This window comes from Paramisgurnus dabryanus, chromosome 15 (assembly GCF_030506205.2).
Source record: "Paramisgurnus dabryanus chromosome 15, PD_genome_1.1, whole genome shotgun sequence".
NCBI classification, from domain to species: domain Eukaryota; kingdom Metazoa; phylum Chordata; class Actinopteri; order Cypriniformes; family Cobitidae; genus Paramisgurnus; species Paramisgurnus dabryanus.
This window is the reverse complement of record NC_133351.1, coordinates 32,038,808-32,053,979: the sequence shown is the minus strand read 5'-3', so window position 1 is coordinate 32,053,979 and position 15,172 is coordinate 32,038,808. Positions and strand designations below refer to the sequence as shown.

At 38.0% G+C, this 15,172-nt stretch overlaps 1 protein-coding gene across 1 annotated transcript in view; it reads left to right on the top strand.

The window, feature by feature from the left end:
- The first annotated feature begins 431 nt into the window (after positions 1-431).
- The window catches only part of aaas (achalasia, adrenocortical insufficiency, alacrimia), a 28,350-nt gene continuing 13,609 nt past the window's right edge, over positions 432-15,172 (top strand). Inside the window, exons 1-13 of the mRNA XM_065293115.1 lie at positions 432-562; positions 666-765; positions 853-980; positions 1,381-1,436; positions 1,531-1,622; positions 2,447-2,493; positions 2,589-2,687; positions 3,827-3,970; positions 4,072-4,192; positions 11,818-11,942; positions 12,926-12,986; positions 13,201-13,291; positions 14,313-14,385. Of these exons, the coding sequence (XP_065149187.1) occupies positions 673-765; positions 853-980; positions 1,381-1,436; positions 1,531-1,622; positions 2,447-2,493; positions 2,589-2,687; positions 3,827-3,970; positions 4,072-4,192; positions 11,818-11,942; positions 12,926-12,986; positions 13,201-13,291; positions 14,313-14,385 (1,130 nt within the window). The 5' untranslated portion in view covers positions 432-562; positions 666-672. The remainder of the gene's footprint in view (positions 563-665; positions 766-852; positions 981-1,380; positions 1,437-1,530; positions 1,623-2,446; positions 2,494-2,588; positions 2,688-3,826; positions 3,971-4,071; positions 4,193-11,817; positions 11,943-12,925; positions 12,987-13,200; positions 13,292-14,312; positions 14,386-15,172) is intronic.

Genomic DNA, 15,172 nt, shown 5'->3' with positions numbered 1-15,172 from the left:
CTCTATTTATTATTTTCTGCAAAGACTTGAAACGTTGTTTGATTCTGTGCCCAGATAATTTGGATAATGTTATTTGGATTTTTTTAACGTGTATTTGCCTATGGTACAACCGGTATTTTTCGCCGTTTTCTTAAATTCAATTCATATTCATGGTTCTTATTTTGTTTTTGTTTTATTGTTCCTTTCCCCATTGATTCTTTGTATATTGTTTATTTATTATTGTTGTTACATTTTGTGTTGAGCTGTAAGGTAACTACTTTTATTTATGTTAAAAAAATATATTTAAATTACCACACAGGTAAAAATCTATTGTCCGCAAGAAATGAAACGCTAGAAATTAAATAGAAAATAATTATATAAATAAGAACAAAAAAGATGTTTTAAAGGGTAAATGTTTAAATTCCTGTGGTTATTTTACAGAAAGCGTCACTGTGGGACTTTTATTATGAAACTTCGCATTTCTTCCTGTCACTTCCTGCTGTATGTAAGAACTGAAGGCGCGCGAACAGTTGTGTGATTTTTAACTGCTGCAGCGTTTATTCTGCGTTCATGTCATCAGAAGGTGAGTGAACTGTCATGACGTAAAACATAAGATAACACGACACGATCCGTTCAATACTGCATAAATGACTTTTTTTATGTGTGTGAATGTTTATGACGTGTAGACGAATCATGTGTTCTCTGAGTCTGTTCCCATCACCGTCCGCTTCTGGTGTCACTCTGTACGAGCACAACAACGAGCTGCTGCAGGGACACAATAAACAGGTTCAGATTCTGTAAACATAAACACATACAATCAAACGTGCTTATATTTCTCCATATGAAGACCGTGTGTATGCTGTGTTTGTTTAGGAGTTTGATCTACCCAGTCCTCAGTTCAGCAGAGATGTTGTGAAGGGTCACAGCCGTCCGGAGAACAGCAGTAAATCAGCTTTCCTGGACCAGAGAGACACACTGTGGATGCGGAGCGCTGGAGCCTGGTGGGAACATTCACTTCTTTTTACTAACAATTTACTAACAGTTTTCTTACAATACCTGATCAGATGTTTCACAAACACACTACTGCTAGGCTAGCCACAAAGGCTGTCCAGTTTTAAAGACCGGAAGCACAGGTGTTATTGTGGTCTAAAGTCTTTAGACTTTTTTGCATAATTTTAAATTATTCTTTAGAAACTATTTTGAGATTACCTTGATCATACATCATACTTTATAAGCAATTAAATCACTGCATATTTTGCTTATTACTCCATTACTAAAATAACGCCTTATTATGACTATATGTCAATCATCTGTTTTTAAAACAGTAAAAGCCCAAACTGCGTAGAGTTGAGTTAAATCTGTGAGTAGTATTAAACCTCATGTTTAATTTATGTTGTTTAGGCGGGATGCTGGACTTCATGGCCTTCTGGATGAAATCACTAATAGCGCTGAGGAAGGTATGATGTGATTACACACTAGGATCATGCAGTGTTGTTATATACTGTGTGTGTGTTAAGGAAAAATTACGTTGTTGTTTTATTGTTTTCTCAGTGCCCAGGTGGTTAGCTGTGAGCTCAGGCTGCCTGCTGGCTCTTCTGCGATGGGCGTCTTCATTTCACGGCTCACTCTTTCCACATCTCACTGTGAGTATCAGCACTTCTACATCCCACACTATCTCTGCAATGTTAGTTCATACATTTATATGATGAATAAATTTTAAACAAGCGTGCTGCACAAACCCTGAAAAGTGAAGGCAAAACGTCTCGATCGCCCCCCAGTGACTGGTCCCAGTATAGGTCATAAACCCCGCCTCCCCCATGTTATTCAACGGGACTTGAGACCAACTAAACAATTTAATTACACTTCAATAATCTTTTTTCTGAAGCTGGTTTCTGTCATTTACTGTAGTTTTTATCACGCTGATGTAAATTCAAATGTTTGTTTTTAAAATAAGTTTGTTTTTAGTTAGTTATTTAATGCTATAAAAACGGTGGTGTCACGTCATGATTGAAAGCTGTGATATGCGCACTCTGCTAGGGCGGGGCCTTGATTTCGTGGCTTTACTTTAGAAATATGACAACATAAACCGTTCCTGTTACACAGAGTTACAAAACACGTGCGTGGCGCGGGCATATACAGCATGATAGAGAATGTGTGTGTGGGAAACACTAATGCTAAGCTTTTTCGTCAAGTTTAGTTTAAGAAAATGACAAATTATTCTCTGGCGCTATAAATCAAATTTACATGACCTTCAAGGGGGGCAGTTTGAGCCGTTTGGAGGGCGGGGCGCCCCCGTTATATAATGTTAGGGGAAACACTGGAGAACTTATCTGAGCACTCCCACCGGTCTGTACCATCAGAGTGTGTCACCCGCCGCTCTCGTTGATCCAGTTTGTACCATCAGCATGTGTCCTGCTGTCCTGGGTCTGTACCATCAGTATATAAACAGTTTGTTTTTGTTTCTTAGCTGAGTGGGGATGAGATGGTGGCTGAGTTTTCTCAAATGTTGGATTGGTACGTCATTTTTTCTGCCTTGAGTTTTTACATAATGATGTAATTATTATCATTTTAATATAAAAACAATCAAAGTCTATGTTATTAATTTTCAGGTCTGACAGCGCTGTAAGAAGCTTCGCTTGGCATCCTCACACAGACAAGTTTGCTGTGGCTCTACAGGATGACTCCATCAAAATCTACAAATCTCACAGGTATCCTAACCTGAAAGCGGAACTCCACCCTAAAACAACATTATGATCCAACACTATATTTCTTCACATATATGTAGTTGATTGTGCTCCCATCAAATGTACTAACTCCATCTGAAAAATGTAATCTTTTAACGGTAACAGTAACCGTACAGTAACGGTGATTTGACACATCACCGGATCACCGGAAGAAAAATGCACAACTACATATTCTGCTTTTACGGATGCGCACGTTTAAAGCACAGATAAGGGTTGCGTTCATTGTGCTTTGCTTTCACCCATGCGCAAGCGGCACATTTACATTGGCCACGTGTGTCATGGCTGTCTGTCTTTAAATACAACAGAATAAGTAGTTTGCTTTATTTAGTTAGCATTCACAATCATGGGAGAAGCGTGATCCTCATATAAAAACTATATGATTAAAAAATAATTCAGAATCGTGCACCCCTAATACTGTGCCTTTGTGAAACTGATACAGTGATGTTCTACATTCCTGAATAATCATTTTCTTTTTAATTTTTTCTTATTTTTCCACCGCTCTTAATACACATGAACACTGAGAATTTACTCATCACAATAACAGAGCAGTCACAATATAACTTGATATTAATAATCATAAAGTGTCCCAATACAACTTTTGACATTACAGTACATATTTATATCTTTTAAATAGATTTCTGATTATGTCAGAAATATGGAAGAAATGAAAGATTTGAGAGAAGTCACAACAAGTTCCTGTTGATAATTTTTCTGAATCAGAAAGGACTTCTTTTTCTTCTTTAAGCGTCTGTGGAGGGAGTTGACCCAATATTTTCCCAACACAATGTGCAGTTGTTTGCTGTTATTGTAGAAAGCCAAACCAGACAGACGTGAAAATTGAAATGAAACTGAAAACAAGATGACTAGATGTATTAATATGTGGTCGTGTGTACAGTAGTATTCATACCTGCCCCATACTAAATATTAAATACTGAAAGCAGAATTGATAACAGTGTGCAGTGTGTACGTGGCCAAAACTTTTTTGCAAACAATTGCAGGTTTTAAATGTATGGGGTAGCTTTATTGAAAAAAAGTAATAATTTAGTCAAATTGGTACAATATTGTTGATTGAAATTGTTGATGTGTTCTGGTCTTTGTGTCAGTTCGACAAGTCCGACACTAAAGCATCGTCTTCAGAGGTCAGTGTGTGATCTGGAGTGGAAACCCCTATGTGGATCTGTGTTGGCTGTGGCCTGTCAGAGCTCTTTACTCATATGGCACGTGGACCCTACATCTCTCTCCACCAGGTACTAATAGTCATCTGTACATTCCTTATACCTGCACACGCACATACATACTGTGTATATACTGTGTGTTTATATATATGCTCACACACTGTCATCTGCAGGCCGTCGTCTGGCTGTGCGCAGGTTTTGTCTCATCCGGGTCATTCTCCCATCACGTCCATCTCTTGGTCACCCACTGGCTCTCTGCTGGTATCTGCATCTCCAGTCGATACAGCCATGATGGTAAAAGAAACCTTTTATTTTATTAATAAAAAGTTAAAGTAAAAGACTAAGGTCTCGTACACACTGCAAACTTTCGGGAGTGACAACCGCATTTAAATGCGGGTGTGAATCTCCTAAATGTTCGTTTCATGTCTGTACGGAACAAGGCTCACTCCCGAAAATGTGATGATTGACACAGAAATAACCATAGCAACGCTCTGCCGTCTTGCGTGCTTATCACTCACAGCTTTGACCAAAATAATTTAACAGCGTTATGTTTTGCAATAAACCTCCGTCTTGGCGTTGTGTGTTGTATGCTTTTGTGAGGCTGCTTCACAGGCGCGGTCTTGCAGTGTTGCCATGTCCTTGTCTTTTTTGTCCGTAAATACAGTTTTGGCGCTTAACCGTTTATGGCTTTTGGTATGGGGTGTTACGATTAACCGTGCAAATGCGTGTTTTCTCAATGAATGAATTACGGTGAAATCCCGGCCCATCCGAAAGCCAGGGGTCGCTCTCATGCAGAAACTCCCTTTGTTCCACAGAAGTAGTAGGATTACAAACAATATTCAACGAAATGTCTACAGGAATATTTATATCGCTGTTCTTCAGATTGTGTCAGGTATTTTCATGATAATAAAGAATATTTTGAATGATTTTTTAAATGCACGTTATAAACAACTCAGACTCATAATGATTTTAGATTGATAAGGACTTCCTACTGACCAAATGCCGCAGTACACGCACAAGCTGTCCATGAAACAAAGAATCACAGCCTTGCGATTCAGAATCGATTTCAGACAGGCATTTTAATGGGACACGCGATTTAATCGTAACATCCCTAGCTTTTGGCTCATGAAGCGATCAAGTTTTTGGTGTTAATGAAGTGTGAAGGTGCTGGTCCCAATATTTTGATCTTTGAGGTAAAGCATTTAGATTTATTTTGGTTTATTATTGGATTTTTCTTGTTCTTTGTTTTTTTAGTGCAAGATCTGGCAACACAAGTCAGAAAAACGCTTGTGCCTCTGTCATTTTCTGAACCGCCCATAGGCTAAAGAAGACTTTTTCCCCTTCTAGGAATGTATTTTTTCAGAAGAGAGACCTGTCCTGTTTATGATGCACGTTTAAACACTTGATTAACTACTAGTTGTTCAGTTCGCTTATGTAAGAGTTTCTGTAAATGCGGTTGTCACTACCTGCATTTTGCGGGAGTTAATTCGGTTGTAGAATGCGGTTGTCAGTCTCGTAAATTACTAAACTGTGTGTGTACAGAACAGGATTAAGCATTAAAAGGTGAAGTAACAACCGAATTAATATGCAGTGTGTACGGGACCTTAAAGTGGGCTTCAAAAACTTAAGAGCACTAATAAAAATGCTCATGATGATTTATTTTAAGTTATTCTAAGACTCATTAAAAATGATAAGTTATCAGTTTGAGAGTAAAAATATTAGTGAGAATTTGAACATTTCTAATATTTGGTTTGTTTCTCTTCTGGGTTATTAAGAGAAGGTGGTTGATTTATACTCAAAGTCTTTTGATCCATGTTGTTTCAGCATAATATGAAAATGATGTTTGTTATAAAAACTTAACTTGGTCAACTTAACAGATCTGTCCAAGATATACAAGAACAATGTTAGTGGACCCTTTTGGCTTGCCTTTATTACACATTAAAGATGGGGGACTTTCAGATTTAAGTCACAAATATTAGGATAGCTTGACAAATATAAATGATACTCGACTTGACATGAATTAAGACTTGACTTGGGCTTGAGTTTAATGACTCGAAATAATTTTTTATTAATTATTAAAAAAGTAATTTTAAAAAAGTAATATTAAAAATGTAATTGTTTGTTATGATCAGTGGTGTCATGATAATTTCGAGGAAGCCCAATGAAACAAGAAACCATTTAATAAACTCTTCCACCTGCCATTGACGAGTTTTCAAACTGCAAAAGACCTCAATCCATATTTTCACTATTATGCAGTAGGTGGCGCTCTTATCCTGGCTCAAAATTAGGTACAATCTTTCCCTGCCGTTGATGAGTTAACTCGTCAATTAAGATAAAAAAGCTTCCTTGCCAATGACGAGTTTTCCGTCAATTCGTATTACTGCTAGTATCCAGCAGGTGGCGGTCGTACCCAACTTATACATTCCGGAAGAATGCCCTTAGGGCAGGTGTGCCCAAACTTTTTTCTCCTAATTTATAATTTTCTAATATTTCAAAAATAAATAAGCAAACATTATGCATTTTATTTATGCATAACTAATGTAGCTAACTGTTGTAAAAAGAAATAATTTTGCCAATCATTTTTAAATTTCCTTTTGTCTGTGTGTCACTGCCTCAACCTCTCTATTATTAGCCTATAGTCCCCGAGTTTGAGTTTCGTGATGCATGCTATAAACACCTTCAAGTATGCATGTACATAAAAAAATTATACTTTACACTTCATACTTTATTCACTTTATTTCCTTGCATTTAATTTCAATTTTTGTAACTTACAAATAAAACTAAACAATTTTTACGTTTTAGAAAATGTGTAATTAGAAATATGAACATCTGCATTGTCCTTTTTCCTTATCTCATGTGGCATGACGGGCCAAATGAAAGGTTATTGCGGGCCTGATCTCTATCAAAAGCTTTTTGCAACAAATTTGGTGTTTTTAAAGAAACCTACACATATTTGAGAGGTGATAAAAAGAGAACTAGGAAGGAAGGAGGAAACATTTTTATTTTAAAAGCAGAGGTCTGTTCTTTCTTTTGATATATTGTATGTTTATATATTTTAAGAAGAAAAAAATTTCTGGAAGGCAATAAAATTGAGTAAAAATTGATTTAAAAAGTTTTTTTAAATACGCTTGGGGGGAAAGAGTTAATAATTAAATGATTAAAGAAAATGACAAATATAAAAAATTAAATAAATTAAAAACATTTACATTTAGTCATTTAGCAGACGCTTTTGTCCAAAGCGACTTACAAGTGAGGTAAACAATAGAAGCAATTATGGCAACATAAGAACAGCAATACATAAGTGCACTGGAAATAGTCTCATCAAGTCCAACACAATATACATAGCCAAGGGTATGTTAGTAATTTTATTTTATTTTTTTTAGATAAAGAGGAAGGTAAATAAAGAAAGAGATAAAGAGAAGGGTAACTAAAGAAAGATAGTAAATCTGTAATTAGGAAGTTAGGTAATGTGGAAGAGATGGGTTTTTTAACCGAGTCTTAAAGACAGCTACAGTGTCAGCTGATCGTGTCACGACCGGCAGATCATTCCACAGTTGTGGGACAGTTCCTGAGAAGGTACGCGTTAGTGTTTTCTTCCCTTTTTGAGATGGTACCACAAGCCGTCGCTCGGTGGTAGAGCGCAGTGATCGAGAGGGTACATAAGGCTCTATAAGCAAGCGAAGGTAAGGGGGTGCTGACCCAGTGGTGGTTTTAAAGGCCAGGAGCAGAACCTTAAATTTGATGCGGGCTGCTATAGGAAGCCAGTGTAACTTGACAAAGAGAGGAGTGACGTGCGCCCTCTTTGGCTCATTGAAGACCACTCTTGCCGCTGCGTTCTGAATCATCTGTAGAGGTTTGGTCGTGCAGGCTGGAAGTCCTGCCAGTAGCACATTGCAGTAGTCCAGCCTGGACAGGACAAGAGCTTGGACCAAGAGCTGCGTAGCATGGTCATCTATGAAAGGTCTAATTTTCCTAATATTGTAGAGGATGAATCTACAAGAGCGAGCGGTGTTGGCAACATGCTCCGTGAAGCTAAGCCGATCATCAATGACCACTCCCAGGTTTTTAGCCATCTTGGAAGGCGTGATGGTCGAGGAACCTAGCTGAATGGAAAAGTTGTGCTGAATCTTTGGTTCAGATGATATGACAAGCAGTTCTGTCTTCACAAGGTTAAGCTGGAGATGGTGATCCTTCATCCAGAGTGAGATGTCCCTCAGGCATGCCGAGATGTGGGCAGAAACCGTAGGATCATCAGGGTGGAACGACAAGTGGAGTTGAGTGTCGTCTGCATAGCAGTGGTAGGAAAAGCCATGTTTCCGAATGCCCAGGAATGTCATGTATATCGAAAAGAGCAGCGGTCCAGGCACCGAGCCTTGAGGGACCCCGGTATCAAGACGTTGGGGTTCGGACGGAGACGTCACCTCTCCAGGATACCCGAAATGACCTATCTGAGAGGTACGACTTGAACCATAGAAGCGCTGTGTCAGTGACACCCATAGACATGAGAGTCGACAGGAGAATGCGGTGATTGACCGTGTCAAAAGCTGCAGATAGATCCAGTAAGATCAGCACAGATGATTTGGAGGCTGCCCTTGCCTGCCTTAGGGCCTCAATGACTGAGAGCAGCGCAGTCTTTGTGGAGTGACCACTTTTGAATCCAGACTGATTGCTATCCAGGAGGTTATTTTGTGTGAAGAAAGTGGAGAGCTGGTTGAACACAATGCTTTCAAGAGTTTTGGAAATGAAGCGAAGAACAGGAAGCAGTGTTCATTTACATATAACAAACAGCAAAGTTGTTTAAAATCAAATGAAATATTACTTTTGCAGTGTTTTGCAGTTTTTGCTGATGTACACGGTCATAAACCTCTATCCTTTCATCCACTCTTGACAAAAAACAATTTTTCTTGCCTTCATTTTTTAATATAATAAACCAAAAGTTTATGTTAAGATCCTAATCCTTATTTAATAATAGTGTGTAAATTATATTAAAAAAAGTTAAATTAAAAAAGGACAAGGCCAGCCCATTGAGTTGTAATTTAACTTATGCTAGGCTGTTTTTAAGTGCACGTATTTCATTGCTAAAAACAATGTTATTTTGTGTATTTGGTATGATACAATGTGTTTGTGTGGTTTATGGTAAAAAACACATTATTTTCCACATATCGTACATTTTTGTAGCTCCAGATTTCCCTTTCTTCCTAAAATGCAAGGATTTTAAAAGCTCTGTGTCCCTGATTGGCCAGCTAATCTGTACGCTGTGATTGGTCTGAATACCTCTGACGTATTTCAGTCTATTGCTGAATTGGGTTAATCTAGCAGCTCTGGCTTCTATCATTGCATTTATATGAAAGCATTAACTCATTAACAACTCAGCTGTATGTGGACGCCTTTTGAGTATAATTGCATATTGCCCTTTTTTGTTACAAATAAAACCCCCATAGTCCATAACTACTGTAGATTATACTTCTTAAATAAATAAATTCTGTTAAATCATCAAACATTTGCATGACTTGCCAGTGACTTGCTTGACCCAAGCTACGACTAGGGATGCACCGATACCACTTTTTCCATCTCCGATTCCGATACCCGAATTCTGAGTATCGGCCGATTCTGATACCTGCCGATCCGATACTACTGTATTTTTCTTGAACAATTTAAATTACACACAGACGCACGCACGCACGCACGCACACACACACACACACTATATAAATGTGTATAGTGCTTTCTGCTAAATCTAGCATAATATAATTATATTATATAATTATAATTTTAAATGTAAAAACCAATAATTTAAAATGATTTACAAGTTACAAGAACATTAGTAATTATTAACCATGGCAGTGTTTAGGAGAAAATAAATAGGCACGTTTGATCAAAGTATGCTAAATATATTTTCCTTAATTGGGCAAAAAGTCACAGTAAAAAGCTTTAGTGTGCAGATGGTTATTTTGGGAATTATGCACTTAACGGGACCTTTTATGCACATTTCGGGTGCAGAATTGATGCGCCTAAATCATATTGAGTGCGTCTAAATCAGAGGTCCCCAACCACCGGGTCGCGACCCAGTACCGGGTCGTAGACAAGTTGCCACCGGGTCGCAAGAACGTCCTGAAAAAATAGCTACGTAATAGCTTAATCGGGTATTTTTAACTTTAAGAGCCGACTTGAAATAACATAAATCATTTCCACTTTTGTACAGAGCCACACTTTCTTTTTTTCGTGGTCTCTCTTTATCTCTACCAGCGCAGGGGCAATCACATTGCTGTCAGAGTTTGAGCATACAGTACTTCTAAAACACAATCGATGAAAGTATTGCAGAGGTATGAATTAATGAATCATTTGCAAATATACGTCGCAAATCATGTAAATACGCGGAGACGTTTAACTGTGTGACATTGCAAATGACTGAAGTAATTATTTTATTCTTCTGTAAAACAACTTCAGAATTATCCAGCGATCGTGGCACCATGATCAAAATAAACTCTTTTATTGGGTTAATAATATTTTAACGGCTACACTTTTAACGTAGGTTTAAAAGGAAACTGTGTCAATCATCATTAAAAGCATATGGTAAACGGGAGTCTCCGCGCCCAGCCGCAATTCTTCTGGCATCTCTCCTCTTTCGCTGCATTTTTCTTCCGTTCTGTTACTTGAACTTGGGGCTTGAGCCTGACCAAGATTAAGCTGACTTTCGAGAACAGCAAGCAAGTTCGTTTACCGTTAATTATTAAGACTAAATGGGCAGGCAAACTGAAACAATGAAAGTAAAAAAACTATCCGCCAAAATATGGTTTTACATGTCTGTAGAAAATATACTATAAAAAAAGCAATTATTAATTTTCCCAATGCATGGTTGTTTGATCTTTCTTCCGTTTAAAATGTTATACATTTTGCAAAGGAGGATTTTCAGCACTTTGTCTGAACAGCAACTCAGCACCCCCCCCCCTCAAACCTCAACCGCAAACTTTTTTTAAAGCTGAAACCTGTCCGCGGTGTAAAAAAGGTTGGGGACCCCTGGTCTAAATCATACTGCGCTTCCTGGGTGCAGCATTGATGCTCTAGTAGGCTATCCGTAACCTGTGCGTAGCTCTGCGTAGCCTGACGTGCACCTCGCAAAATTTCTAACAGCGCCTTAGTTCTACGCAGACCGCAAGCACTGTGATTGGTCCACCAGAACCCCTCCCGTCAGTAAAAAAAAACTGTGAATTTCCGTTTTTTTTTTTTTTTTTTTGGGCCATTTTTGCCTTTTTATTGATAGTAAGTAATGGAGAGGCGACAGGAAAGTACAGGGTGAAGAGAGGGGTATGGGATCGGCAAAGGACCTCGAGCCGGGATTCGAACTCGGATCGCCGGATGTTTGCACCATATGTCGGAGCACTTTCCACTACACCATCGGCTCTGACGGGTATTTCCGTTTTTGACGGTGAAAACAAAGAATGGCCAAGTTGAGGAGTAATTTAACTCAAACTGCAACAAAAGTCGTTGTTTATTTAATTCCATCATTGCTGGTCTTCTCAAATCATACACAACAAGCTACTGTTTCTTCTACATTTGTTGGTTAACTTGCTAAGCTGCTTCTTCTTTGACGGTTGCGCTGCTACTTGACTCGGACTTGCTTGAGACTTGAAGGTTAAGACTTTAGACTGACTTGTGACTTGCTCAAGTGTGACTAAAGCTCAAGTGCGGACGACGACGCAAAAGTATAAATGAAAACAGTCGTCATCGAGGCTACGCCGTAGGACCTACGCACAACTATAACGAGCCCTTAATGTGTAACAGAGGTAGGAGTAAAGGGGGGTTCCGCGTCGGTTTTCATTTATACTTTTGCGCCATCGTCCGCGTCGACGATCAAAAAAAAGGCGCAGACCGCTGATAGGCCAATTATTTTATATATATATTTTATTGTTGTGTTGTAGGTGTGGGATGTGGCCGCAGAAGCCTGTGTACCTTTACAGCGGGTAGGTGGAGGTGGTGTTACGTACCTGTCCTGGTCACCTGATGGCAGTCGATTGCTGGCCGCCACACCGTCAGCTCTCTTCAGGTAAATTCTGACTGTCACATCACCTGCGTCCTCTCTAATGATAGAGAAGAAATTTTGTTTCAAACATTATTTATTATAGTAATCAAATCTAAGTGATAATATATTCATTGTGTTTATTAAGTGTTACTGTTTATAACACATTATAAAGCTTCGGGTTACCAACAAAATATGCAAGCTAAATGCAGCACACACATTTTTATTTTGGACAAACAGACAATTCACTCATCTTAAATAATGTGAGAGAAGGTAAAATAAGGACTGAACCGAAACAACATCCCAGCAGTCATCTTAAAGGTTGTGTAAGCATTTCGGAGAGTTTAGCCATAGCAAGTTAGCAATAAAAGCTTATGGTCCCACCCCCTCATCAGAATACTCTCTAAAGCCACACTTTCTATTGTCGCTTGGTCTTCATGGTGTAATAAATGAACATGCAGGGTTGCCAGATCTTCAAAACAAAACAAGCTTAACAGCCAAGCAAAACAAGCCCAATGATCCTAGCCTATATACCAAAACTTTTTAGATTGAGAGGAGAACACCGTTAAAACTCTGGAGCTGAACAGCACTGCTGATGATGGGAGATTGTGTGCACGAACAGGACAGTTTATGGTTGTGCACTTACCACAAGATAAATAATTATTTTATACATTTATGCATTTGGCTGACACTTTTATCCAAAGCGACTTACAAGTGCATTACAAAACTTTGCATGCATGTTCACGCCCATAAATGAGAAAGTCACAAAATTTCCAGAGGAAAACCACAGGTTAACTGGTTTATCTGACAGCTTAAAAAACAAAACGGGTTAAATTGACCCAGAACATAATATAAGGGTTAATTGGTTTGAGCTGATCTTTATCTGATCCTGTACTTACAATCAATCTGACAATATATGATCAATACAGTATAGGTAGTTTACATATCATTCTCTGCCAATAAATATGCTTTTCATGTGTGTGTGTCTGCGTGTGTTTTGTTTACTGCAGGGTGTGGGAGACGCGGATGTGGACGTGTGAAAGGTGGCCGTGTGTTAAAGGCAGCTGTCAGGTAAGGAGACTGAAAGTTTTAAAGCAGTTTAATATCATCATTTAGCAAATAATGCATGAAGCACACAACATTTTCACAGCACATAAGACTGTTTGTCTGTAGATGTTTACATGTTAATGTTTATATATTTATATAATTATTTTCCATTATAATTTACATGTAAGACTTGTCTTTTTTTCTGTTTTTAAACTTGTTTTCATGTTTGTCTCTTAAGTCGGGCTGCTGGAGTCCAGATGGCAGCTGTTTGTTGTTCAGTATTCAGGGCGAGAGTCTCATCTATGCTCTTACGTTCTCTGATCTCACAGGTATGAACACAAGTACACACATCACACTTACCACGGTGCCAATATTTAGTACAACAGCACCATTGTGTGAGTCTGATACTGCTTCCAATTCTAGATTCAAATCCAAGACAGCTTAAAAACACAACAATATTTGCACCATTGATAAATGTATGAGCGACGAAAGCTGGGGAAATAAATTTACAATGTTTCTCCTTTTGAACTTTTATAAAAAAATCAAGAAAACACAATGATTAATTGAAGTAAACAACTGAAATTGGCAGAAACATTATAAAATATTTTTTTTTCTCTAATACACACTGGGCACAATTATTGGCACCCCTAGAATTTTTTTATGAGTAAAATATGTCTTAAGTATATTCCCATTGATATTAACATTTCCTGAGCACGCCAAGGTGGCTATAACAGAAACCTCAAGTCCCTTTAATCATTAACACAATGGATCAAACCAGTGCTTCTCAATCTTTTTAAGTACCCCCTCAGAAAATATTTGGCTCTCCAACTATCACCATAATGACCAAAGTTTAAATTTAGAAGTGTAGTACACCTAACTATTTAGCTACAGCTATGCACAGTTAAAAAAAAGGCAGTTTTATTCCTGTATCAACTAAACTTCAGTGAACATAAACAACGGTCTGTAAAAGTTTGATTTGGAGCAGTCCACAATACTCAAAACACAAATCACAGCCCAGGAAGTCACCAGTAAGTGTTAAGATGGTTGATTTTACATAAAAAAACAGAAAGACAAACTGTATGACATCAGAGCTTAAAGTACATCATTGTTTATCAACTGGTAGCCTTTAAACAGGAGATAGACATTCAGTTTTTTATTATGAACCACTTTAAATACACTGCTATTTAATGTTAGATTTTCTGGAAACATGGTGTAAACGGTTACAACCTAATCACCACCAAGACAAATTTCTTTATTATCTTGATCAACAGTAAATATCTCACATCAAGGGAAAACCGTGAAGTTTGTACTTTTTTTCAAATTGGTAAATTTCATGTTACTGTGTTTCAGGAGGTCCTAAAGCTGCCACAGTAGTGGCTGATCTGTCAGAGACAAGCTTCCCTGGACCTGATGGAGACCTCACGTAAGTCTCCATCACATAACACTGCACACCACCCAAACCATACACGCGTGTACATATTACTGCATGTCTTCCATTTATTATGAACCTTTTCCAATACATTTCGACTGTAGCTGTGAGTATTTGAGCATCATTGAGCTCAGATGCTAATGTCGGCTGATGAGGTCCTATAGTCAACATTGCTAAAAACTAGTGATGCACCGATGTATCGGCCGCCGATATTTATCGGCCGATTTTTGATGAATTTAAAACCATCGGCATATCGGCAATAGCACGAGAAAGGCCGATACCGATTGTTTTCCATTTTATGTAAAAAACGAGTTAATGTTGTTAATAAAATAAATGCTGAATAGCAAAAACCACCTTTGAAGGTTGTCATGCTGTCTTATTATATTTGTTTTAGCTTAATTTGTGCCTCTCTTATTATGTTGGACAGTTGAATGTTAATTAGATCCAATCCATGTTCAGTAAAAATTATTTGATGCAGAAATAAACTAGCTAATAGACCAACTGTATAGTATTGTATACAAGTGTTTAATATCGGCATAGGTATCGGCCAGAAGTTGTCTGTTTAAATCTGTATCGGTATATGCCCAAAAAATCCTATCGGTGCATCTCTACTAAAAACTCTTTCTTCACAGAACTGTGCACCTTGGAACACATTGAATTGCCATGCAGTGTAGACTCCTATTGTCAAGAACCGTTTAACATTATTAATTATAATAATTGCACCCAGTTCATGTACTCATGATAAGAAAGATAAGAAAATGTTGTAATCAATTAAAACCTT